The sequence below is a fragment of the Microtus pennsylvanicus genome, chromosome 1, assembly GCF_037038515.1.
Source record: "Microtus pennsylvanicus isolate mMicPen1 chromosome 1, mMicPen1.hap1, whole genome shotgun sequence".
NCBI classification, from domain to species: Eukaryota; Metazoa; Chordata; class Mammalia; order Rodentia; family Cricetidae; genus Microtus; species Microtus pennsylvanicus.
Window position 1 is genome coordinate 81777699 of NC_134579.1, and position 24477 is coordinate 81802175.

The 24477-nt window shown below is 42.9% G+C and overlaps 1 protein-coding gene across 1 annotated transcript in view; it reads left to right on the top strand.

Moving 5' to 3' along the window:
• The window catches only part of Elavl1 (ELAV like RNA binding protein 1), a 43342-nt gene that overhangs the window by 10589 nt on the left and 8276 nt on the right, over positions 1 to 24477 (top strand). The window contains exons 2-4 of the mRNA XM_075970954.1: positions 4743 to 4930; positions 15353 to 15456; positions 20417 to 20570. Coding sequence (XP_075827069.1) covers positions 4759 to 4930; positions 15353 to 15456; positions 20417 to 20570 — 430 coding nt within the window. The 5' untranslated portion in view covers positions 4743 to 4758. The remainder of the gene's footprint in view (positions 1 to 4742; positions 4931 to 15352; positions 15457 to 20416; positions 20571 to 24477) is intronic.

Consider the following 24477-nt stretch of genomic DNA (forward strand, 5'->3'; position numbering starts at 1 on the left):
AAAACAGCTTTTGGTGGTATATCTAAAATCTTTGTCTAGCCCAATGTTAAAAAATGTTTATGTTCATAAAAAAAGACTGACAAGGCTGGAGAGATGGCTCAGCAGTTAAGAGCACTGACTGCTCTTCCACAGGGTTCAATTTCCAACACCCATGGCAAAACACCAGTGCTCATAAAATAAAAATTAAAAAAAAAAACTAGCATGGTGGCACATGTCATAATCCCAGCACTTGGGAGAAGCTGAGACAGAAAGAAGAATCTCAGGTTTGAATTCAACCTGGACTACATGGAATTTGACTACCAGCAGTTTTAGGAATCAAACCCAGGGCTTTCACCACACATGTGAGGCAATCACTGAGCTATGTTCCTAATTTGTTACTGGCCTGAGCTACATAGGGAGACCCTGTGAAGGATCTTTGGAAACTTCAGAGTGGATAAAGGAGGGGGAGGAGAGAAGAAGGAAATAATGATAAAAAAATTTTTCTGCAAAAAGCCAGATGGTGAATCTTTTAGGCTCTATGGGTCATGTGTTTGTTACTAGTTTGCTGCTACTATTGTCATTGTAGTTTCTTTTTTTTAATCAACCTTAGACAGTAGATAGCACAAAGAAAATGATTATGTTCTAGTAAAACTTTATAAAAGGTGGTGAGCTGTGCTCATCTTGTAAGAAGGTAATCACTATCAGTTCATTAGCTATAAAAGCAGAATGAATAGAAAAGAGTAGATGCACAACCCTTAGAGAAGGAGTGAAGAGAAGAAAGGCTTGGGATGTAACTCAGTGGTAGACCACTGGCCTAGTGTGTGCAAGACAGTAGATTCCATCACCAGCATGTGAAAAGGAAGGAGGAGTAGGGGAGGGAAGAGAAAGAGAAAAAAGGAAATAAAAGGGAAAGGAAAAAGAAATGTTTGTTTTGAATGTCATCTTCAGCAAGCTTGAACTTGCATAGTAATTTTGTTTTTTTCAAGGCAGGGTTTCCCTGTGTAGCCAGTCCTGCCTGTCCTGGAACTAGTTCTATAGATGAGGCTGACCTCAAATTCAGAGATCTGCCTGCCTCTGCCTTCTTGGGATTAAAGGCATGTGCCACCACTGGCCCAACACATACTAATTTATTAGCGTTAACCTCTGTGCTCTTATCTTCAGCAGATGCTTTTGTTCTTTTGTTTGTTTTGAGCTAAATGATCTATTTAAAACTCTCATGACCACAGACAGTTTAGCAAATTGACCACAGTTTTTTTGTGATTAAACTTTAATGTTTTCTATTAAAAATTGATGCTGAGCTATCTTCTATTAATACACATGTAAATGTTGTCCCTGTTTTGTACTTTTTACAAGCAAAAGGATAGTGTGTGTCTCCTGATTACTAACCTGCATCTGTATGGTCATTGCTGCAGGACAGATTCCTATATTCTGTTTTTGGAGGTTGGTTTCACATGTCCTGAGTCTTGGGATTGGTAGGAGCTCTAAACTTCTCCAAAAAGGTGATGCTGTCTTATATACATGTCAGTCTCTTCTCCCTACTTAAAGGATTTTATCCCTCCTATAAGACCAGTAAAGGGCTGGAGAGATGGCTCAGAGGTTAAGAGCACTGACTGCTCTTCCTGAGGTCCTGAGTTCAATTCCCAGCAACCATATGGTGGCTCACAACCATCTATAATGAGATCTGGTGCCATCTTCAGGCCTGCAGACATATAGACAGACAGAACACTGTATATATAATAAATAAATAAATCTAAAAAAAAAAGACCAGTAAAAATGGTCTGTCATTTCATCCTGCCGGCTTTTTAGGGGGGATGGTGGAGTGTCTCATAGTAGCCTAGACCAGTGGTTCTCAACCTGTGGGTCACAACCCCTTTGGGGGAACAAATGACCCTTTCACAGGGGTTACATATCAGATATTTATAACAGCAACGAAAATAATTTTATGGTTGGGTGTTACTACATGAGGAACTGTCTTAAAGGGTCACAGTATTAGGAAGATTGGGAACCATTGTCCCAGATGATTTCAAACTGTGAAGGCGAACGTGGTTATGCTTCTATCTACCTCCCAGATGCCAGAATGATATCAATGTGCCATTGTGCCCAACTTGCATGGTGTCAGGGTTAGGCTAGGACTTAGTACATGCTAGGCAAGTGCTCTCCCAGCTGAGTTAACTTCCCCAGCCTTATTTGCATTTTTTCCGTTATTCATGAGGTTGAGCTTTTTTTCATGAGTTTCTCATCTCTGAATGGCTGTCGTCATGAAGTTGTAATTTATATGATTTTCTGCCTTTCTGTTGATAATGTTTTGGATTTTAATTATTAATTTGTAGATGCATTGAATCAACTTACTTAGCCTTAGCAATGTTGACATTTAGGCTAGGTACATCTTGATTGGCATCATCCTGTGCCTTGCAGAGTATTTAATTAACAGCATCCTGGAATCTGCTCACTAGACACTGGTAGTATGTGGGCAAGTACACACTGGTGCTAACCAAGAATGCCTGCACACATCATCACATCCTGTCCCCTCCCTGATGGGTGAATTTCCTAGCATGACAATCACTGATCAAAATGATACATAGCAGATGCATTCTTCCAGTCTCTTACTGCTTGTCTTTGTTTCTTGTGATTTTAGCCATACAGCTTTTTAATTTTATGATACTTGGTTTGCCAGGCTTCTCTTTGTGTGTGTGTGTGTGTGTGTGTGTGTGTGTGTGTGTGTGTGTGTGTGTTAACATACCTTACAGAGAGGAAGAAACTTGCAGTTTTTTTTTTATTTATTATGAATACAATATTCTGTCAGGCCAGAAGAGGGCACCAGACTCCATTACAGATGGTTGTGAGCCACCATGTGGTTGCTGGGAATTGAATGCAGGACCTTTGGAAGAGCAGGCAATGCTCTTAACCTCTGAGCCATCTCTCCAGCCCAAACTTGCACAGTTTTAAGTGAGTAACAAACACTGAGGAGTTTTTACTGTTTACATGGTTGAAAGTTAGGAGAGAACCTGAACATTTATAGGAACCAGGCCTCATTAATTCCCCTTTTCTAAGTGATTCAAAGAGTAAGAGAAAAATGTCTGTGAGAGTTGTGTTCAATTTTATGTAGACTCCGGCAAAGCCCTTTTTTTTCTTAAGGTGCTAGACATGGAACCTAGTGCCTCCTGTGTACTGGGCACATGTTCTGCTGCTTTTCTTTGTTTTTATTTTCTCTTGAAATAGAGGTCAGTGTGGCACAGTCTTTTGCTGCCTGTGGATCAAGATGTAAAACTCTCAGCTCCTTCTGTAGTGTCATGTCTTCCTGCATGCTGTCATACTTCCCACCATGATGATAACATACTAAACCTCTGACCTGTATGTAAGCCAGTACAAATTAAACGTTTTCCTTTATAAGAGTTGCCATGGTCATAGTGTCTCTTCACAGCAATAGAAACCTTAACTAAGGCAATAGCTCATTTCTTTTTAGGTCATTATTGAGAAAGCAGCTGTTTGTAACCACAGTTGATCTCTTTGTATGGGTATAGGCCAACAACCTTTTCTCTGTTGTCCACATCTTACAGTTGGATACTTTTGTTGCAGTTAATGTATGTGTGTGTGGTACACGCACATGTGTGCACATGCCTGCTGCCCACAGAGATTAAAAGAAGTCAGGTCTCCTGAATCTGGAGTTACAAATTATTGTGAGCTACCATGTGGGTTCTGGGAACCAAACTTGGATCCTGTTTAAGATAACAGAAAGTTATCAGTGCGTTTATTTTTGGGGATGTTCTATAGGGAACTCACCAAGGCCAGCTGGCCTGGGTCTGAAAAAGCATGGGATAAAACCGGACTTGCTGAACATAGTGGACAATGAGGTATGGGTATAGGTGGGTGGATATGGTGTGTGTTCATATGGGTACTTGCTTATGTGTGTATGGGGTTACAAGTTTATGTGGAGGCAAGAGGTCAATAGTGAGTGAATTCTATCACATTGTATTAAAATGCCATGACCAGAGATAGCTTACAGAAGGAAGTTTGTTTGAGCTTACAGTTCGAGAGAGAGACACTAATAATGGTGAAGGAGATGTGGCAGCAGGCAGCCAGGAGTAGTAAGGTGTGAAATCACATCTCTGTCGACACTCAGAAAGCACAGAGAACAAAGTGGATATGGGGCAAGAGTAAATGCAAATGCAAAGCTTACCCCCAGCAGCTTCCTCTAGCAAAGCTTCACCTCCTAAAGGTTCCACACCTCCCCAAACAGTACCATATCTGGGAACCAAGTATTCAAATGCTTGAACATGTGAAAAATGTTTCTTGTTCTCATTCTCTGAGACCTGGGTACTACTAAGAAGAGCTACTCTGTAAATGGCAGTACTATCAGTAAGACAGGAAAAGATCATTGTGGAACACATTGGCTGTGGTGAGGAGAGGTGTATGGTAGTGTCCACCATACACTTTTCACCTTATTTTTTGAGACAGGGTCTCTCACTGAACCTGAAGCTCATTGATTCAGCTAGGCTGGCCAAAGAGTTCCACGGGTCTTTCTGTCATGTTCCCAGCTCCCTAAACTGGGATTACAGGTATGTGCCAATTTATCCAACTTTTATATGGGTACCAGGGATATGAACTCAAGTCTCCATGTTTGTGCCAGTAGGCTCTTTACAAACTGAACCATCTCCCCAGTAATTGATCTTCTAGTGCAGAAAGTGCAAATGTTATCATTTATCTTTGCCTTCACATACGCAGATAAACATTTAGAATTTACCTGATCCTATTTTTCTTTGCAGGTTTTTAAATAATACAATGTCTAATGGTTATGAAGACCACATGGCCGAAGACTGCAGGGATGATATTGGGAGAACGAATTTAATTGTCAACTACCTCCCTCAGAACATGACCCAGGAGGAATTGCGGAGTCTATTCAGCAGCATTGGCGAGGTTGAATCTGCAAAACTTATTCGGGATAAAGTAGCAGGTAAAGAACCTGAGAGATTTCTGCAAGGGGTCATGGTTGCTGTCCAGTTAAGCGCTGGCTCCCCTTCTGCTAACTTCGTTAGTACAGAGTAACTGCGGAGAGATGGTTCAGCAGTTAAGAGCACTTTCCACTCTTGCAAAAGGGCAGAGTTTGGTTCCTGCATCCCCTTCAGGAAGTTGTCTGCATTGGTAATTCCAGCTCTAAGGTAGCTTATGCTCTCTGCTGACCTCCACAGACACACATTCATATGCACATAACACCACCACCACACCGCACACACAGATCCCATAATTAAAAATCAAGTACATCTTGATAAAATCTGAAAGTAAGTTACCCCAGAAAGAGCTTGGGTATTTTGTGAGATGGAACATTCATGCCAGGTGTAGTGGTAAACACTTTTAATCCCAGTACTCAGAAGACAGAGACAGGTGGATCTCTGTGAGTTCCAGAACAATCTGTTTTATGTAGTGAATTCCAGGACAGCCAGTGCTAGGTAGAGAAACCCTCACTTAACAACAAAATCCACATGTACAAAATAAGACATGAAAGGAAAAAAATGGGGCACAAGAAATGGAATGCTCTGAAAACTGTGTGGCGCCAAATAATTCTGCACAGATGGATAACTTAGAGACCCTGTTGGGCCAAGCACTGACAAGTCCGTTTCTGTGAATGCAAACCTTCATGCATAAATTGTAGTAATAAGGGTGGCGGGGCTGCGTCCCCAGCACCCCAGCCGCCTGCTAGCTTATGCCCGAAATAACAACACACAAACTGTATTCATTTAAACGCTGCTTGGCCCTTTAGCTCTAGCCCTTACTGGCTAATTCTGATATCCCGATCAACCCATCTCTAATAATCTGTGAGCACCGGTCTTACCGGGAAGATTCTAGCCTACGTCCATCCTGGGTCGGAGCTTCATCGCGTATGCCTGCCCAGGAGCAGGGCATGGCGACTCTCTGCGGCGTCTGCCCCCTGAGAGGAGAGCTGTGGAGTCTCTGAGCTCACTTCCTCTTCCTCCCAGCATTCTGTTCTGTTTATTCCACCCACCTATGTCTAAGCTATGAGGCCAAGCAGTTTGTTTATTAACCAATGAAATCAACAGATTGATATATGACACTCCCACATCAATAAATGAACCCTTCAGCTGGATCTCTGAGTTAGGAGCAAGATGCCTGAAAGCCTTGTATACTCTCTTAGTGTGACTCCAGACCTTTAGGCACCCATCTATTCAGTAGCCAGTGGTACTTGTAAGTCCTGATTATACCTACCTCATAGGTGTTTGTAAAAGGCCAGGTTCCTGTTACAGCCTCCTCAGGTTTGGCCTCATAGTTCTGAGAATGTGGCTTCAGGAACTCAGTGCTGCAAAGTCCTGCTTCATTTCTTTCCCTTTTGGGTGCAGTGTTGTTCTTAGGAGTCACCGCCCTTTTCCTCCTCCTTTCTGCCCTCCCTGCCCCCCTCCCCTTCTCTATTTTGCCTGACTGTGAAACAAGTAGTACTTTGAGGCATCCAGCTATTTAGTTTCTAGGCATCTGGATTCATCTTGGAAACTAATTTAAAAGATTTTTTTATGGAAAACTTCAAGTATGTTTGAACAAAAAAATGTATGTTACATCTGGTATATTCATTGTCTTGCTTCCTCAACCTTCAACATGTTTCCAGTAACCCAAATATACTGATCCCTGTATAACCCTGTACAGCCTGTCTGATCACTGTCCAGAGAAATCACTCATCAGATGAGGTTCTTAAACTAAAAGCCCCTTTCTCCTTTCAATCCCAAGTCTGGTTTACTGCCATCTAAAAAGAACTTTAGATAATACACAAATTGAAGCCAGGCAGTGGTGGTGTATTCCTTTTAATCTCAGCACTTAGAAGGCAGAGACAGGTGGATCTCTGTGAGTTTGAGGCCAGCTTGGTCTACACAACAAGTTCCAGGACAGCTAGGACTGTTAAACAGAGAAACCCTATCTCGAAAAAACATGCACACGACAACAACAAAAAAGCCAAACACAGATTTAATATTTTAGATTGTTCAGGACTTTGTTCTGCATAAGAGTCATTCCCAAAGGGCTTTTGGATCCCTTTCTCTGGCCTGTGTTTTGCTGGAAGGGGTTCTCAGCAGTATCTTCGGTTCTGGGCTTTGGAGTCTAGCTCTTGGTTCTCATACCCTGATTTCTTTCTCTGGACTTCAGAGGAATGTGGGCTATATTTAGGAACACCTAGATTATGTAGGGTTAGTCCTGAAAGAACTAGTCTTGGGGAATTGGAAACATTAGAGGCAGCGGAAGTGGAATTAAAAAGTGAGTTGGGTTTCCAGATATAAGGCTTCTCTCTGAACTGTAGGCAGTGTTGGGTGTTGTGGAGAAGGAACCTGTTTGGTTAGCTCAGCAACTTCTTAGCTAGCAGCCTTTCATTCCTATTCAATGAATGGCACATTTGAGACACTCGCTCTACCCTTATTTTACTCCTGCTGTCAAAACGTTTTTGCTTACTGATTCTGGGACTGTGGCCTTAAATTTTGCTGTTTATCTGTTATTTGGTGACCTCACTCTGCCTAGTCCCATGTCTCCTTTTCCTCCAGCTGGAGCTCAGCCTGCCCACCCCAGCAAGAGAGTCCTTTATATCTCTCTAGCTAGGCATGCTGCTAGGGCCAGTCCCAGACCTGCTGATTGGCATGGTGGATAGCCTCATCCTTCATAGCCTTTATGTGTGCTCTTTCTCCTCCAGCCCTCAACTGGTCCTCAGTTGGAGCAGATGGTCACCTACTATTTCAATGTAGAACTAACATCTGCCCTCTCTCTTCCATGGGCCCCTTCCCTCTCTGGCTACTTACGAGCTATCCAAGCATGCACTTTTACTTGGGTTTCTTGAAGATCAGCCAGCCAGGGCTCCACAGAGTCCTTCCTGAGTTCTCTGATGTCCTCTAGCACTCTGAAATTTGGAGCTAGATGCTGCAGCCTGAAGCTTGATTACACGCTGAGGGATTTTGAGCGTCATTCCTCTACCCACTTGAAACTGGTAGCACCTTCTGAGTTGTGAACATTACTATATGTCTCTAGACATTGTTCTGAGTGATTGTAGGAGGCAAAAAAGATGAGATTCTGGCGTGAGAATGGGAGCGCTCTGTATGTTGTCTTCCCTTGTATAGGCTGTCAATATCAAATTCCCTCTCTGTACTTCTAGAAATAACCTCTTCCTCTGGCTGGCTGGCTGGGTGCCTTCAAGGCCACACTCTTGTCTGTTACAACTTTTCTTTTCCCCAGCCTTGCAGTTCAGATTATTCCATGGCCCTCTTTCTTTTCCAGAGCTGATAATCAGGGTGAGTTTAGTTTGCTACCTCTCCTTACCAAACAGCTCTCCTGAGCTTTAGGCACTTCTGCACTACAACCAGTGTATCCTGTCTTTGTCTTAGCTGATGGAACCACTGTCTACAAAGTAGCTCCACTCAGAAGTACCAGGTCTCAGAATTCATTCTCCTCAGTGTTTCTGTAGACTTCCCCTGTTTGCCTTTTACCCCGAGAGTCATCCTAGACTAGGACACAATTATCTGCTTTGTTTCTGTGACCTCTTCACTGGTCACCCAAGCCTTTCCTTCTTCCAGACTTCCTCAGTACAGCAAAGGGACTTCTTTAGTTTCCATGAGGCCCAATTACTCCCTTCCTCCTAAACTCTTCAGGTTCTGGTCTCTGTTGGTTTAAGAATACCTTCCCTGGCTCTAGCTAGTCATCGTAAGATCCTGGCTTGTGGGTTTTTATAGCAACCTATACTGCACTGAGGTGGACACTTTCAAATCTGATACATTCATTTTACAATTTTTTACTATGGGTCAACTAGGCACTAATGACAGCAGAAAAAGGGACAGGGTGACTAGGATGAAAAGAATGCTCACTTTGTTGACTAGGAAGCTTCCGGTGTTTCTGGCCAGCCAAGTATAGGTCCATTTGTTGAAGACACTGTGTTTACTGTTGGTATTTCTATCAACAAACGCTACATGCAGGGTGTCATCACAGCATCTATCTGATATCATAGTTTACCGTGCCACCTGTAGCTGTTTTGTATGACCCTTGAGGTATCAGAGTCAGCCCTCAACCCTCATGGTTTCCTGTCTCTCTGTCATCTTGTTGCCATGTACTCAGGATTGAATCCATAGCCTTCATCATCTGCTTGTGCCCAACACCCACCTTCAGCCTGGACTGAGTTGCTTATTTCCACAACATGCCTAATCTGGCTCTCAGGACTGCTGAACAATGTTCCTTCTACAAGAATGCCTTTCTACACTTTGCCAACTTTTCCGTTGACATGATTCATCTTTGTTTTTCATTAAAAAAGAAAAAAAAACTGACCAGATGTGATGGCACATACCTTGAATCAGGCTACATAGTAAGACCCTCTCTCAAAAACAAATAAACAACAACAACAACAAAAAGCAACAGAAACAATAGACATTACAAGTAGAAAATAAAACTCAAATTACGCATAATTTGCCGTTAGATACATTTTCTTTCAAACCCTATTAATATATCCACTATAAGTAATTGTGGTACTGTGAGCTATATAGCAAACTGTTCTTCCTATCTGGACATGTTCCACCCTGCTGGACATCGTATTATCCCATCATCACAGTGGTTGTCTAGAATTTTGTATCCCATGTTTATAAGCCCCACAGAGATGATACCTTGCATCACTCTGCTCACTTGCTATTTCCATAGAACCTTCCTGGAAGTAGTAAATCAGCAAATAAGAATGTTCCTTCTAAGAACCCCCATGGTTCCAGTAGCCAGCTGGCCCTCCCTTCCACCAATGTTTGCTTGCAATCAATGCCCTGGGCCCTGCAAGGTTCCTCCTCTGCCAGCTGACCTGTATTTTAAGTGGAGCCCATCATCTCCACCTTCTTGCTGATCACCTTTCTATTTCCCATAAAACACCTTCCTTGTCCTTTGCCTCTTACCTTTCCTTTGGTCCTTTATTATTTCTTTCTTAACTGCCAGGTTTCTTCTCTCTGTCACCCACACCCTGTGTCTCTCAGTGAAGTCTTCTCTGGAGTCCCTCTTTAAAGAAAGAGTTCACAGTGCCCACCTTGTCACACTGCACAGGAGTCCTCACCTTACTTATGCATACCTTCATCTCCCTGTTCCTAGAAGCACAAAAGACAAGGCGAGGCAAAAAGCTGAGGCATCATCTTTTCAGTTGTAACTCTTATCTGAACAGAGAACTATGTTTGGAAATGCAAGATATTGGCCCACATGCTCCAGGGAGCATTTAATAAGGTGACATACATGGTGCTCCATGTGGGGGTTCCTCCAGTTAAGCAGACTTCCCAATGTCTGTCTTCTGACCACCAGTAGTGTCTAAGAACTTGGAGAAACGCAAACCACCAGACACACCAGATCAGCTATTCTGAAAACTATACTATCTGCGTTTTAACTTTTTGGAGAGTGATAGTAATACTGAATCAGCCAGAAAATAGATGGAAGGGGATACAACCAGCCTCTGGGACATTCTCAGACTTTAGAGCCATGATTTGTTTATTCTCCATATCTATTCCTTTCCTATTCTCTTCCCCTCTTGCCTGTACTATTTATCCTATCTCCAGAGCTTTGGCCACCTGACCTTGACTCTAGGCTAGTCTTCCTACCCAAGTTCTCAACAGCCTATCTAGAATCTTTGTCCCCACTACTGTTCCCCAGTCCTCAGGCCTCTCTCAGACTGATGTTTCCTTTCTCTAAAAAAAAAAAAGACAGAACCCTATAAGGCTCTTTGGTCCTTGTCAACAGAAGCAACAGGAATGAGACTTGCAGTGTCTTGAGTCCCAGGCTGAAGAAAGATCTTAAGAGTCTAGGTGTTCCACTGCGATATACACAGTCATTTGGGGACTACTGCCCTTGCCTCATCTTTAAGCCTCCTACCAGCTGTCTACTCAGCTGCCCATACTAAAGTTCTTCTGCAATCTTACTACCCCTATGCCACAAATAGTGTATCAGAAGAGCTGATGGTAAAAGAGACAGGTGGTCCAGCCTCATGAGTATGGAAGAAACACAAGCCTCAAAGCAGTGGTGCCTACAAGAGAAAAAGAAGTGCTCCATTCCTGGGGTCAGGGTAAATCAGATGGGCTGTGTTGCTTGAGCATGGTAGGGGATTGGTAGAGATGCATTAAACGGTAGTTGTTGAGAGAGGTACAAATAGCCTAGCCACTCTGAAGAGATAGGTAGAGATGTGTAGCCCAGATATATATTGCAGTTGAGACCTTTTATGTCCCCAATTTAGCACTCTTGGTGGTATTCTGTAGTATGACTACTATATGATAGTTTTAGCCCTACAGCCCTGCTGTGCGGATGCTCACTTTGTCTAGAGCTATAATGCCAAGTCTCTAGGAGTTCTTTGTTAGAAATGGGAAACAAACTAGAAATAGCTTTTTTTTTTTAAGTGCCTACTATGCAGGCTTAAGGACCTGAGTTGGGAAAAAGTCAGACTCTCCACATAAAAAGTCTCTGTAATCAAACTGGAAAGATGGCTCAGAGGTTAAGAGCACTTGCTGCTCTTCTAGAGGTCCTCAGTTCAATTCCCAGAAACCACATGGTGACTCACAACATGATGAGAACTGGTGTCCTCTTCTGGCATGCAGGCATATATGCAGGCAGAGCACTATAAATAAATGAATAAATGCATAATACATCTTTTTTTAAGTCTCTGAATTTCATTATTGGGACATGGAATGGGAGGGGGAGATAGGTGGATCACTGAAGCTCTTTGGCCAGCTGGTCTGCCTATCTAAATCAGTACACTCTAGCTGAAGTGAGAGAGATTGTCTCAAAGAATAAGATGTTGACCATTTCATTCTCTTATTCTCTGTGTGTCAACCAGTTATGGGTTTTTGCATTGATCATCATCTACTGCAAAAAAGCTTCTCTGATGAGGGTTGAGAGACATACTGATCTATGGATAGAAAGATAGGAACTTAGGGAGCAGAGTTTAAGGGGGATTGTTTTTGTTTTCTTTTGTTTTAATTTTGATTACACTTTTTTCCCCTACTTCAACTCCTCCTAGGTCCTACCCACCCACCTAACTCCATGTTGTTTCTCTCTCTTCCTTTTTAAAAACAAAGAGAGAACAAACAAGCACAAAAGGCCCACAAAAAAAAAATGGAAATCCAAATATACAGGCAAAAGATCAATATGACAAATGCCCAAACAAGCGAAGAGACAAAAAGTTCATTTTGTGTTGGCCAACTAGTCCTGAGCATGAGGCTGGCACGGAAGTGTTGTTAATACATTCAGTGAGACTCCATTAGAGAAAGCTAATTTTTTCCTTTGCAAGTATCAGTTACAGATAGTTTGTTTATTAGGGGCGGGATCCCATGTACACTTCCCACTCTAAATACTGAGACACTCCTCCCCAAATCTGGCTTGAATCTGCACAGGCTCTGTGTGTGCTGCTATAGTCTCTGTGAGTTCATATGTTCATCAGTCCTGTTGTGTCTGGAGAACCCTGCTTCCTTGTAGTTTTCCATCCCCTTTGGCTCTTAATCTTTCCACCTCCTCTTCTGCAATTGCTTCCTAAGCCTCAAGGGAAGGAGTTTGGTGGAGACATCCCATCTAGGATTGAGTGCTCCAAAATCTCTCATTCTGTACATTGTCTATTTGTTGATCTGTTAGTTCGTTACTCCAAGAGGAAACTTCTCTGATGAAGTCTGAGTGAAGCACTGATCTCTGGATTTAACAGAATATCATTAGGAGTCATTGCATTGCAATGTTCCTTTAGCAGAACAATGGTATAGTTGGTTTTTTCTGGGCCCATGTCCTTTTCACTGTTGGGTTCTTGGCGACTCAAGCAATATCAGGTATGGGTTCCATCTCATGGAGTGTGTCTTAAATCCAGTCAAAGAGTTGTTGTTTACTCTGATATTTGTGCCACTATTGTACAGCCTATCTCGCAGCAGGTCATCATTATAGATCACTGGGTTTACAACTAGATTGGTGATTACTTTTCTCCTGTTGTACAATGCAGAGTACCCTCCGGTACCATGAATACTAAGTCAATAGGGTTGAAGGTTCCAGGTAGGCACTAGCTCAACTTCTTGATGTTTGATGAGATAATAATATAAGGGTGATTTTACACAATAGGAAACAGTTTTTAAGATCTCTAAGACCTAGGGCATAGCTACAGGTTTGATGCCTGGTTAATGTTAGTAGGCTTGAGTTTTCAAGGATGTGAACAAAGCTTTAAGTCAAACAGAAAGTGGTCTATTATATAGTGCTTGTGCTGCTGTTGCACAATTGTGACTTTGTGCACAAGACATACACAAGATCAAAGCAGTCTGAATCCCAGCATAGATGGTAGATAACAGGAGAGACTCATGAGGTTCTATCCCTAGCTAAGAAGGTCTTAGCAATTGATTATTGCTGGGGAAAGGAAAGTAAATTTCCTTTGTGGGTACAGCTCCTGATGAGGGGCTACCTTGCTCTAATAAATGGCAGCTTCATTTGTGCAGCATTAAGTGGACTTAGTGATTTGTGGGTTTTGTTTGTTTTTAATTGAGCCTATATAGATAGGAGGGAAAGGGGATGAGGAAGAATTGAAGGTGTGGGAATGAGTGGGAGGTGTCAACACATGTATGTTTATTTCGTGTGCATTAGTGTGTTTTGGTTTTTGGGGTGTTTTATTTTGTTTTGCCTATCTATATTTATGTGAAGATGTTGAATCCCCTGGAACTGGAGTTGCAGACAGTTGTAAGCTGCCATGTGGGTGCTGGGAATTGAACCCGAGTCTTATAGAAAAGCATCCAGTGCAGCTGGTGCTCTTAACCACTGAGCCATCTCCAGCCTCATAAAATAAAATTTTAAATGTTAACTTTAAAAGGAAGAATGAGGGGGCTTATTGAAAACTAAGGACATGGGAATCAAGTATGAATATTTGGTTAACATTGAACAAGTATTGGTTCACTTACTGTACAAAATTATGCCATGGTAATGGAAGATATTTCTGATAGAGAAGGCTAAGCGTGAGCTGGGAACTCTTACTTTGTTTAGTTTTTAAATTTAAAATTGGCTATTAAAAAATGCATTATCTGAGGAGGTTGGATTGGTAAGCTCAGCAGGTAAAAGTGCTTGCCACTAACCGTGACAGCCTGAGTTTTGTACCTGTGATCAACATGGTGGAAGGAAAAAACTGATTCTTGGAATGTGTTTATTTTCCAAATGTTTGCTGTGGCGTGGGTACACAGGAATACACATGCACACGAATACAGTAAAATAATTTTTAAAATTGAGTATTGGAAAGTGCCAATAAAACAAAAAATAGTAAGCACACTTTAGGTTCTCTACTTGGTTCAGGTCTTGTTATCAGCAAAGGGGGTGACTTCCTGGGTTGTGATTGCATCAGACTCACAACACAGAGATCTCGTCTCTGCATCCAATGGGCTTGTCATACAGCTGTTCTCTCAGGAACCAGAATAAAAAGTGCTTGCATGAACTAGCGATATGTGAGTCAAGTTCAAATTTCCCTCAGTAAGAGGTCTTAGGTAAGGCTCCTTCCTGACTATCACTCCAGTAGCTTCATCTTCCTGGGCCTCTCCTTACATGCTGTATTCATTCCTAGGTGGACAGGTAGGTGTTCCTAAATGTCTTAAATATTTTACAAAGAGGACATTGGGATCCTTTGCTGCTGCCTTAGTTGTCATTCCTCTCACCTCTCATTTCCAAATGTGTGCTGATTACATTGTTATAGTGGACTCTGCTGCCAGGAGAACCTGAGGGAGTTTGGCCAGGGTTGTGAACCTATGGCCAGGACCACTTGGCAGGCCTAGGATTCTCTCAGTTTAGTTTCTCCCATCCTTTCACTGAGTTTAGTTTCCCCAGACTCAGGAAAGAAAGGGAACTAGTACTAGATGGTGCCAAAACCCAGAAGGCCTTTACACTCCGGCAATTCAGGTTTCAGAGAATCAACAGGCTCTGGCCACTGGACATCATCACCTCCTCTTGTCAGGCCCCATAATGCAGCCAGCACCTTTGGGACTCCTGGACAGTCTTTCTCAGGATTCAGTCAGTAACACATTATTATTTTTTTTTGAGAAACATTATATATCTGTTTTGTATATGCTCATGCACTTATAGCTCACAGTAGGAAGTCAGAGAATATTTTGATTCAATTCTTCTACCGTGTGAGTTTTAGGGATTGGTCCCAAGTCATCAGACTGTTTACTGGCTGAGCCTTCTCACTGGCTCAGTTTTGAAGTACCTTTTAATTACAGGTTACCTTTGTTAATTGCAAAGGTGACAAGGTTTGCCATCATCTCAACAGTAGTTCCCCAGAGTACCTCACTTGGAATTTTGCTGTGCTATGTTGTCTTCTCTTTTTCTGACCTTGCCCTTGTACCTCCCCTTCATTCTCATTGGCAGCTAGTTTACCAATGTCATGTTCTCTCCATAGGACACAGCTTGGGTTACGGCTTTGTGAACTATGTGACTGCAAAGGATGCAGAGAGAGCAATCAGCACGCTGAATGGCTTGAGACTGCAGTCCAAAACTATTAAGGTAAAGAGGTGTGGTCCCACCTCATCCATTCCTGTGCTGAACCGGAGTCATTCTGAGGCCTGGTGCTTCTAGAGCATCTTGGGGAGTCCATGTACACTTCAGTAACTATCCCAAAGTGACTGGTAACCTCTTCAGTCTCACTATGAAAAGTTGTAGGAAAGGAGTGTATACCAAGTCAGTCCTCACCCCCTGCCTATGGCATCCCTTAGGTCCCCTTTTAGGCAGATATGATGGCCTTCAGCCTAAATTATTCCTTTGTCATCCTTGAGACTGCACTGCCAGATTCATATAACAGCTCCTCAATGTTCTCTGGAGCCCTTTGTCTTCAGAGAATTCTTCTTTACCACGCAAACCTTTCCTGAGCCTCCAGTCAGGGCTAGCTGTCAGGAATGAAGATCTGGGTGACTTCTATCTCCTGCCCTACTGTCCTTGTGAGTTCAAGGGTGGTATGTCCATGCAGCATGATAAAGGCCATTATGGTTGTGGTTCATCTCACGCACAGCATGATACCAACTGATGTCTCACAATTCTGTCTTAACAGCCACCCATGGTCACCACAACCCCCACAAATTTAAGAGCACTCTTCCCAATAAGGCTGTCCTTTCATGGCAGATGCAATTCTGTGTTACCAACTACACCTGCAGTTCTAACCCAGTTGGCTGAAATTTTGGAGCCCCCTTGACCCCTTCAGATCCTAAGCCACTAAAATGGTTCCCAGAATTTATAGTTCCTGTTCTGCTGTGCCTAAAGTCAGGACTTACTAAGCAGAGAGACACAGTACATAGAACACTCATGTCCCTGCCCTAGAGTCAAGGAAAAGAACAATGTTTTAGCCATGAAAGGTATTCCATTATGCATCATGTCTTAAGTTTCTTTCTTTTTTTTTTTTTTTAGATTTATTTATTTATTATGTATACAACATTCTGCCTCCGTGTATACCTGCATGCCAGAGGAAGGCACAAGATCTCATTACAGATGGTTGTGAGCCACCATGTGGTTGCTGGGAATTGAACTCAGGACCTCTGGAAGAGCAGCCAGTGCTCTTAACCACTGAGACATCTCTCCAGCCCCATGTCTTAAGTTTCTATTAAGGTCTTATTCTATATATGGGGCTGACTTAGTTTTTGTCATATAATATTATAAGCATCATTTATTCCCCCTCCACCTGCCCCAGCACACAAATGTGACATGATACTGTTTTGACTCAAAGTCCCAACCTTGTAGCCACTAACATGGTCTTTCTTATACCTTGACCTTCATCTTGTCCATCTTTTAGCATAAATCCAGATGTAAGCCATAGACTTCTGAATAACAAACTATTTAAATAGTTGTAGAAATCTCTCAAGAGGAACCCAAGAAAAAGACCAGACCAATCATTATACAAATAAAGATGAAGAACAAGACTCATTGCCTGGTCTTCTGTGGCCTGTCCCAGATGGACATATGTCCATGATTGCATATTAACACCAACCCAAGAGCCCATGTGACCACCCAGGTTGGACTGAGGGAGCCTGTACCAGTAGGCTCCTACCTGCTACTCAGGCTGTACCATAGGAGATCCTCCAAGATTTCCATGTTGATCTGGAGAAAAAGCCTTAACCAAGCCAGAATGGGGGATAAAAGTATTCCAGACTCAGGACCTATAGATGCTAGGTGTGTCATTCATAGATGGGGCACCAAGCAAAAGCAGCTGTACTCGAAGAAAACCAGAAGCCAGACACTCTGTCCCTAAAGCTAAAAACCTTATATCTGACCAGCCTCAGATAACAGCTCTTTATGGCTAAATTGTCTCTTGTGTCCTAATTGGTCCTGATGTTGTACTCTGGTTGTAGCGGTCAAAGTGACGGGTTCTGCTCCTCTATGCCTAACCACCTTTTCTCTGTGACAGCCTGGCAACTATAGTGAAGAAACAGACTGATCAGGCTTGGGTGCAGCTCTACAGGCCTGCCAGCGGTGTGTGAGTCATACAACTCACACTTAACAGGATGATGGAAGGCCAGATTTTTCCACATGGTATCTCAGGGTCTTCACCACAGCCCCATAGAGTATGAGAAGCTGGCTTTTTCCTTTCCAGCCCCCCATTCCCTCCCCTCCCCCCCCAGTAAGTGAAATGGTTTTCTTAGGATGTGGCAGAGAGAGAGAGAGAGGAGGGACGAAGGCCAAGGCTTGAAATTAGATGCTCTGGCACCTGGCATTTAACACCAGTTTAGCACCTTCCCAGCACTTGGTGGAAGATAAGTGCCTGAAACTTAAGTTACAGCACAGAGCTCTGAGGAAATGGAACATTCATTTTGGTCACCCATTGTGTTATTTTGTGTTTTTGTTTTTTAGGTTTTTTTGAGTCAGGATTTCACTATATAACCAGTACTGACTTTGAACTTGTTATCCCCAGCCCCCATCTCTGGAGCACTGTCGTTCATTATATGTGTTCTTATCACCAGTGACTGTGGTTGAGTCATTCAGTAGGTGTTTATTGAATGCCACTATTGCCCCTGACTGTTGTAGGTGCTGAAGGAGAAACGGTGATCATCTAAGTTTTACTCTCATGGAGTTAATTGGATAAAATCACAGTTTGTTTGAGTCTGTGGTAAATGTAGTACATATAGTATAGGGACAAAGAGAGCTGTGCATTAAGTAGATAACAGTTCTGTGACAACCACTTGCTCAGGTGAGTTTTAAGTTTGCTTATATAGTACCCCAGACCAGATACCCTAAATAGCAGAAACTGGTTCACTGCTCTGAAGTCTTAGAACAAGGTTAGTGGAGTTGGCTTTTTTTCTAGGGGCTCTAGAAAAGAATCTTTCATAAGCTTCTCTAAATTCTAACAGTTGTTGGCAATCCATGACATTCCTTGGGTTATAAAAGCATCCCCTTGTTCACTACCTTCATCTCTACATGACATTGTGCCTTTGTGGATGTGCCTGGGTCCAGGTTTTCCCTTTTTTTTTTTCTTGATTTTTCGAGACAGGGTTTCTCCGTAGCTTTTTTGGTTCCTGTCCTGGAACTAGCTCTTCTAGACCAGGCTGGCCTCGAACTCACAGAGATCCGCCTGCCTCTGCCTCCCTAGTGCTGGGATTAAAGGCGTGCGTCACCACCACCCAGCCCAGATTTTCCCTTTTTATAAGGACAATTATATCAGACTAGGGTTTCAGCCTCCCATGTGTGACTTGTCTTAACTAAGTTTGTATGCAAACCAGGTCACATTCTATGATCCTGAGGATTAGGGATTAAACATATGAATCTAAAAAAATATATGTGCAAAAATATATGTATGCATGTATGTATATATATTTCACCCACAGATTTCTCAAGATGAGGACAGGAAAGCACTGGATTGACACTAAAGAAAAAGTGTTGCTGAGAACTTAGAGGGTCCTTGTGGTGTCCATATACTCAAAGGGGACATGTGCTCATAGCAGTGCCAGATGCCCTAGTGCTGCTCCATTTGACTCAGTTTTGACTTTGAACTTCACAGTGCCTAAAAAGGACAAATAGTACTTGTGGTTATGTCTGACATTAGCATTGAAGTTTTCCTTAGCATTTGGCTCTGAAAAGTACAGATAGTGCTCGTCTTGAACTCAGCCCTACTGGTGGCACTCAGTCACAATTTCAGAATGCCTGTATCTTTGTGTTCTTCATCAGAAACTGAGAAAATGATCCTGTATGCAGCCTAAGCAAGGTAGACTGGTCCTAGATGGCAACTCCCTGCTGATCTAGCCTAATCCTGGGAAAGCCTAGAAGAGCTGGCAGCCCTGGTAATGGGGAAGCTGGGCAGCAGTCTCTGAGGAAATAAAGTTGTGTACAGTGTATGTGTGGGACTCTAGCGTCCAAACACTGAGGAGTCACCCCCAGAGACCATCTCACATACCACAGCCGATGCAAAAGCATGAGGATTTTATTAATTCTGTCATGATAGGGTCCCTCAGCATTCGGGAAGCTGAGAGACCTCGAATAGCTGGTACAGTCTACTTTTAAAGAGGCCACAGAAGCAAGGGGGGTTGTTCTTTGACTTTTCTGATTGGCTTATTCGAAAGGGCTATTACCAATAATTGACTGGAGAGCTGTTGTCAGATCAGATGAGGTAAGAGGTCATTTTGACCCCGTTTCCCAGGGGACCGAACCAAAACATACGTATATGGGTAATTGTTCAGGAACTGAGTACGTGCATGTGTAGCTGTTAGGTCCTTGGTTCCCAGGGGAGGAGGGGAAGCACTATGGCACGGAGGCTGAGAGGATTCAGAATTGTCAGAAATGGCTTCAGAATTGTCTTAAAAGTCTTACAACACAACTCTGTACCCAGATTCCTGACTCAGCTTTAGGTCCCATTCTGCCCTTTATTGGCAGAAAAGTCTCCTGCTAACCATACTGTCTCACTGAAGATCAAGGCTGCCCCTGGTCTTTGAGGTCTCTACTATCTCTAGTGCCTCTGCCAGGGAAAAAGCCCAAAACCTTTTGGTGCTTGCCTTTAGGGTTCCTTTTCTTTCTCCTAGCACAAGCATCAGCACCAAGCATTCAAATGCTGATCACTGGGCCTCCCTCAGCACAGCATTCTTATATAGGCTTTTGTAGTGCCTTCCTTGTTGGCTAGGGTTGATACAGCCTTTCCAAGAGGGTCTCAGCTTTTGTCTGCCATACCACAAGTTCCGTGAAGGTGGGGACGTAGATCCTGTTTTCAGCAGATAACATGAACTTGAATCCCAACTGCTGTGGGCCTATGGTCTCTTTTTCTTTGTGTAATAGAAATAATGTTCTGCTTGTTAGAGATGCTGTGGACCAGCTATAAGGTGTCTGAGCTCCCTGCTGGCCTGTAGTGAGCTGCCATGAAAATGCCATTGCATGATATTGTCCTGTGTGCAATTACATGCCACAGCATTGGCTTTGCATAACACCAAATTTTGGTTCCTTCCTATGGTACTTTGGCCACATGCCAGCCCTAATTCTGACTTGTTTTGTTTTTAAGGTGTCCTATGCCCGCCCAAGCTCAGAGGTCATCAAAGATGCCAACTTGTACATCAGCGGGCTCCCGAGGACCATGACTCAGAAGGATGTGGAGGACATGTTCTCTCGGTTTGGGCGAATCATCAACTCCAGGGTCCTTGTGGATCAGACCACAGGTACAGACAGGAGCTAGGATAGGCAGCAAAGGCTTCTCTCTGAGTGTAGAACTAGGTGTTCTAGGATAGATAGAAAGATATTATTAGTTAGCCTCCAAAAGGGGGCAAATTGGACATTAGTTTTCATTCGATTTGGCTAGGGGAGTGAGCCAGCATTCAAAGAGTCCTGGGGGACAGGGCTAATGGTGCATACCTTTAATCCCAGCACTGGAGAAGCAAAAGCAGGTAGATCTGAGTTCGGGATCTGCCTGGTTTATATAGCAAGTGTCAAGCCAGCCATGGTGACATAGTGAAACCCTCTCTCAGAAAAAATGAAAAAGAAATAAAAGGAAGAAGAAGCCACTCAGCATTAGGCTAGCATTTGTAGGAGAAATATCAAAATTCTGGCGTCTTCTCTCTACCCCAGATAGCTTTCGTTGCCCTGGGAATAGTTGGAAAGGTTGCTGTTCACCTGTCACCTGCAGTTCTTACTACAAATACATGGTGTCAGTGTCTCCTCTTAGAGTCCCAAGACCTCACCTTGTAGTGAGCTGCAGCCAACACCACTGGCTGTTTCAGGTGGACTTCCTCAGTCTTTATGATTGTGATGCTCCTTTCCAGAGAAAGCAGTAAATTCTTGTCTCTGCCATCCTGACCTCTTGGCAGGTCCCTCCCAGGCTATATCTTGGACCCCAAACTGTGTGTAGAGAAACTGGACATAAAAATGCTGAGCACTACCACATACACTCATGCTGTGTCCCAACCCAACCAAAACATTACCAGTCCAAAGATAAGTACAGCTCCAGCTGGGGGCATCATTACCCATTATCACCGCAGTATGAATGGGAATTTGCTGGCACCAGAAAGGAGGAGTCTGTTCCGAGACTGAGCAAGGCCTGTGTGGATTTGCTTGTTTGTTTTCTTGCTTTCTCCCCTTCACATTCTCCATAGACTTTGTGCCCCATGCCTTGGCTTTGGGTGGCTCAGTCGTTTGAGCAACTTGTGGCACTCTTTATGACTGCACAGGGTTGATGTTTCACTTTGTCTCAAGCTCAGGCTCACTGCAGACTTCCCAGGAACATGTCACAGGAGCTCTGAGTATGATCTATAGCCTGGTATAAACAACTACTCTGAGCAGTCTGTGGCAGAAAGGCCTAGTTTCCCTCACACAGGTTTGCTCCTTTCTCTGGGTGATCAGCGAACTAAGTATTTATTTAGCAGGAACTCCCACCCCCAGTTTGCACTGAACATTGTCAGTAGTTCCTGAAGTACCTGTTGAGAGAAGCAGTGAGCCAACACAGGTTCTTCTCCCTGAGCCTCCTCCCTAGATCGCATATGGCTCTTATATCAGTCATGACCCAGCATTGCTGGGTGTGGGAAACTGGAACAGAACCCCATCCCCAAGAACATACCACTTTTCCTAGAGGCTCCGCCTCTGCTTCTTTGGCATAGTTGGCCCCACCATGCAGAAAGTGTCACCTCTACAGTCAGCTCCCTCATCTGTTTGTAGGGACTTTGTCTCTTTCCTTTGTCCAAGAGATATACCACAATATCACCCCTCTCCCTAATTAGCCATGAACTCAGGATGATTTCGCACTTTACTCTTGGCCTTCACTTTGTTTCTCGGCCACTTTAGCAAAGGACACTACAATCTAAGCAAGAAGAACGTGGCAGGACTCCCCTCCCTTCCCTAGCCCTCCTTCCACAGATGAAGCCATGTAAAAAGATAATGACTTGCTCTTCAGGGCTTCTGCTGCAAAGAGAGGCTACTCTTGATGAGACTGTATGAGGTTCAACATTCCCAGGGAAGAGAAGGGTATGGAAAGGGAAGACTTGTGTTATGTTCTATGAATGAAAAGCACTTAAAGTTCAGAAAAGCAAGGGTGGGACCATGGTCCAATGGTAGTCTGCATACCATGATTAAGGTCCCAGGTCTCATTCCCAGTACTGGGGGGAAAAAAATAAAGTACTTAACAGAATAGCATTTGGGGCTGGCGTGGTGACTAAGTAGGTGAGGGTACCTGCCCACAAGTCTGAGAAACAAATTCAATCCATGGGCTCTGTGTGGTGGAAGAAGAGAACCAGCTTCCTTATATTATCCTCTGACGTAATTTGACTTATGACTTCAAAGGGTTAGAACTCATGATGGCAGAGGAAAGGAATAGTTGAGAGCTTAGATTGTGATCCATAGCCACAAGGCAAAGAGCCTTCTACCAATGACACCCCTCCTTGAAGAAAGTCATACCTCCTAATCCTTCCCAGGTAGTTTAAACAACTAGGGACTAAGTATTCAAATATATGAACCTGTGAAGGCATTCTCATTCAAACCACCACAATTATTTTTAAATACATTTTTATTTTATGTGTATGAGTGTTGTCTACTTGAATGTGTATGCACACAGTGTGCATACAATGTTTAAAACAACAACAATGTTTAAAACAACAACAGCACACAAAAAAACCAAAGATGGTAGCACAAATTTTTAATCCCAACACTGTGGAAGCCGAGGCAAATGGGACTCAGTGAGTTTGAAGCCATTCAGGGCAGCGTGGTAGGACCCTCCCTGCCTTTAAAGAAGAAGAAAAACTGGGTCTTTTAAGAATCTTCATGTAAAAGACAGTGGTAGCTCACACCTTTAGTCTCAGAGGGAATCAGAAGCCTGGTCTACCGAGCAAGTTCCAGGACAGCCAGGGCTGTTCCACAGAGAAATTAAAAGAAGAATCTTCATGTAGGGCTGGAGAGATGGCTTAATTGTTAAAGAGTAGTTGCTACTCATCCAAAGAACCAATTTCAATTCCCAGCATCCACACGGCAGTTCATAGCTGCCATTTTCAGGATATTGGATATCTTCATTTGACCTCCACAGGCACCAAGCACACAGTGATACACATACATATACATAGGCAAAGCATTCACATATATAAAATAAAATGAATAAATCTTTTAAAAATATTTACATCCATAGTCATTAGAATTAGTTTATTTTTGATTTTTTATTCATAATTGTGAATGTGATTAGTTCACACATCTGGAAGTTGTGCCAGCTCTTGGTTTCTATTGTTAATCCTGAAAACATTAGCAAAAAGAAAGCCCAATTCAGGAAACTTTCTGAAGAAGAGTCACGGTAAGAGCCAGTGGAGATGGAAGACACCAAGGAAGCATTGCTTTCCAGACACGCAGGACTTAGGCACATATGAACTCAGAGATAGTAGCAGCTTGCACAGATCCAATCTGGCTGATGTTGGAACTGAGAGAGAGAAGTGGACATTATCTCCCATCCCTAACCAAGCAGTCATCTCACTAAAGAAAAATTAGTTTTCTCTAATGGAGTCTCATTGTATAAACCACAATTAAGGGCAGTCCCTATGCCTCACAGTAGACAGCCAACTGAAAACTAACTCAGTGATATTTTTGAAACTTTTGTCTCATAATACTTGTTCTTTTCCTGTTGGTTTGTTTGTTTTTATTTCCCTGTTTGTTTTCTAAAATGAGAGAAAGCAAGCATGAAGTTACAAGTGGGAATAAGGGGAACAGGGAGGGGAAACCATAATAAAACTAATTGTGTGAAAAAAAATCTGTTTTTATTTAAAAATAAAGCCCAAATCACAGTCATCTCAGCAGTATGAATTCATCAGACATGAATTTTTTTACCTCCTTCATAAGATATTATCCCCTTTTTCTTTCAGAAAGTTTTTATTTAAAAGCAATTGCATAAAACTAAAGAAGCCATTCTTGGACACAGGCTTTTCCTCTGCTTGGTCACAGGTCTAAGAAATAGAATGACAGTCATTCTAAAGGTGACGTTGTACCAACCCACCACAACTTTGAATCATACTGGCCTGAAGTTAGGTCAGGGTTCAGCTTTCCAGGATCAGCCAAGCTGTCAATTTTGCTGTGTAAGAGTAATACAGACAACACCTGCTGACA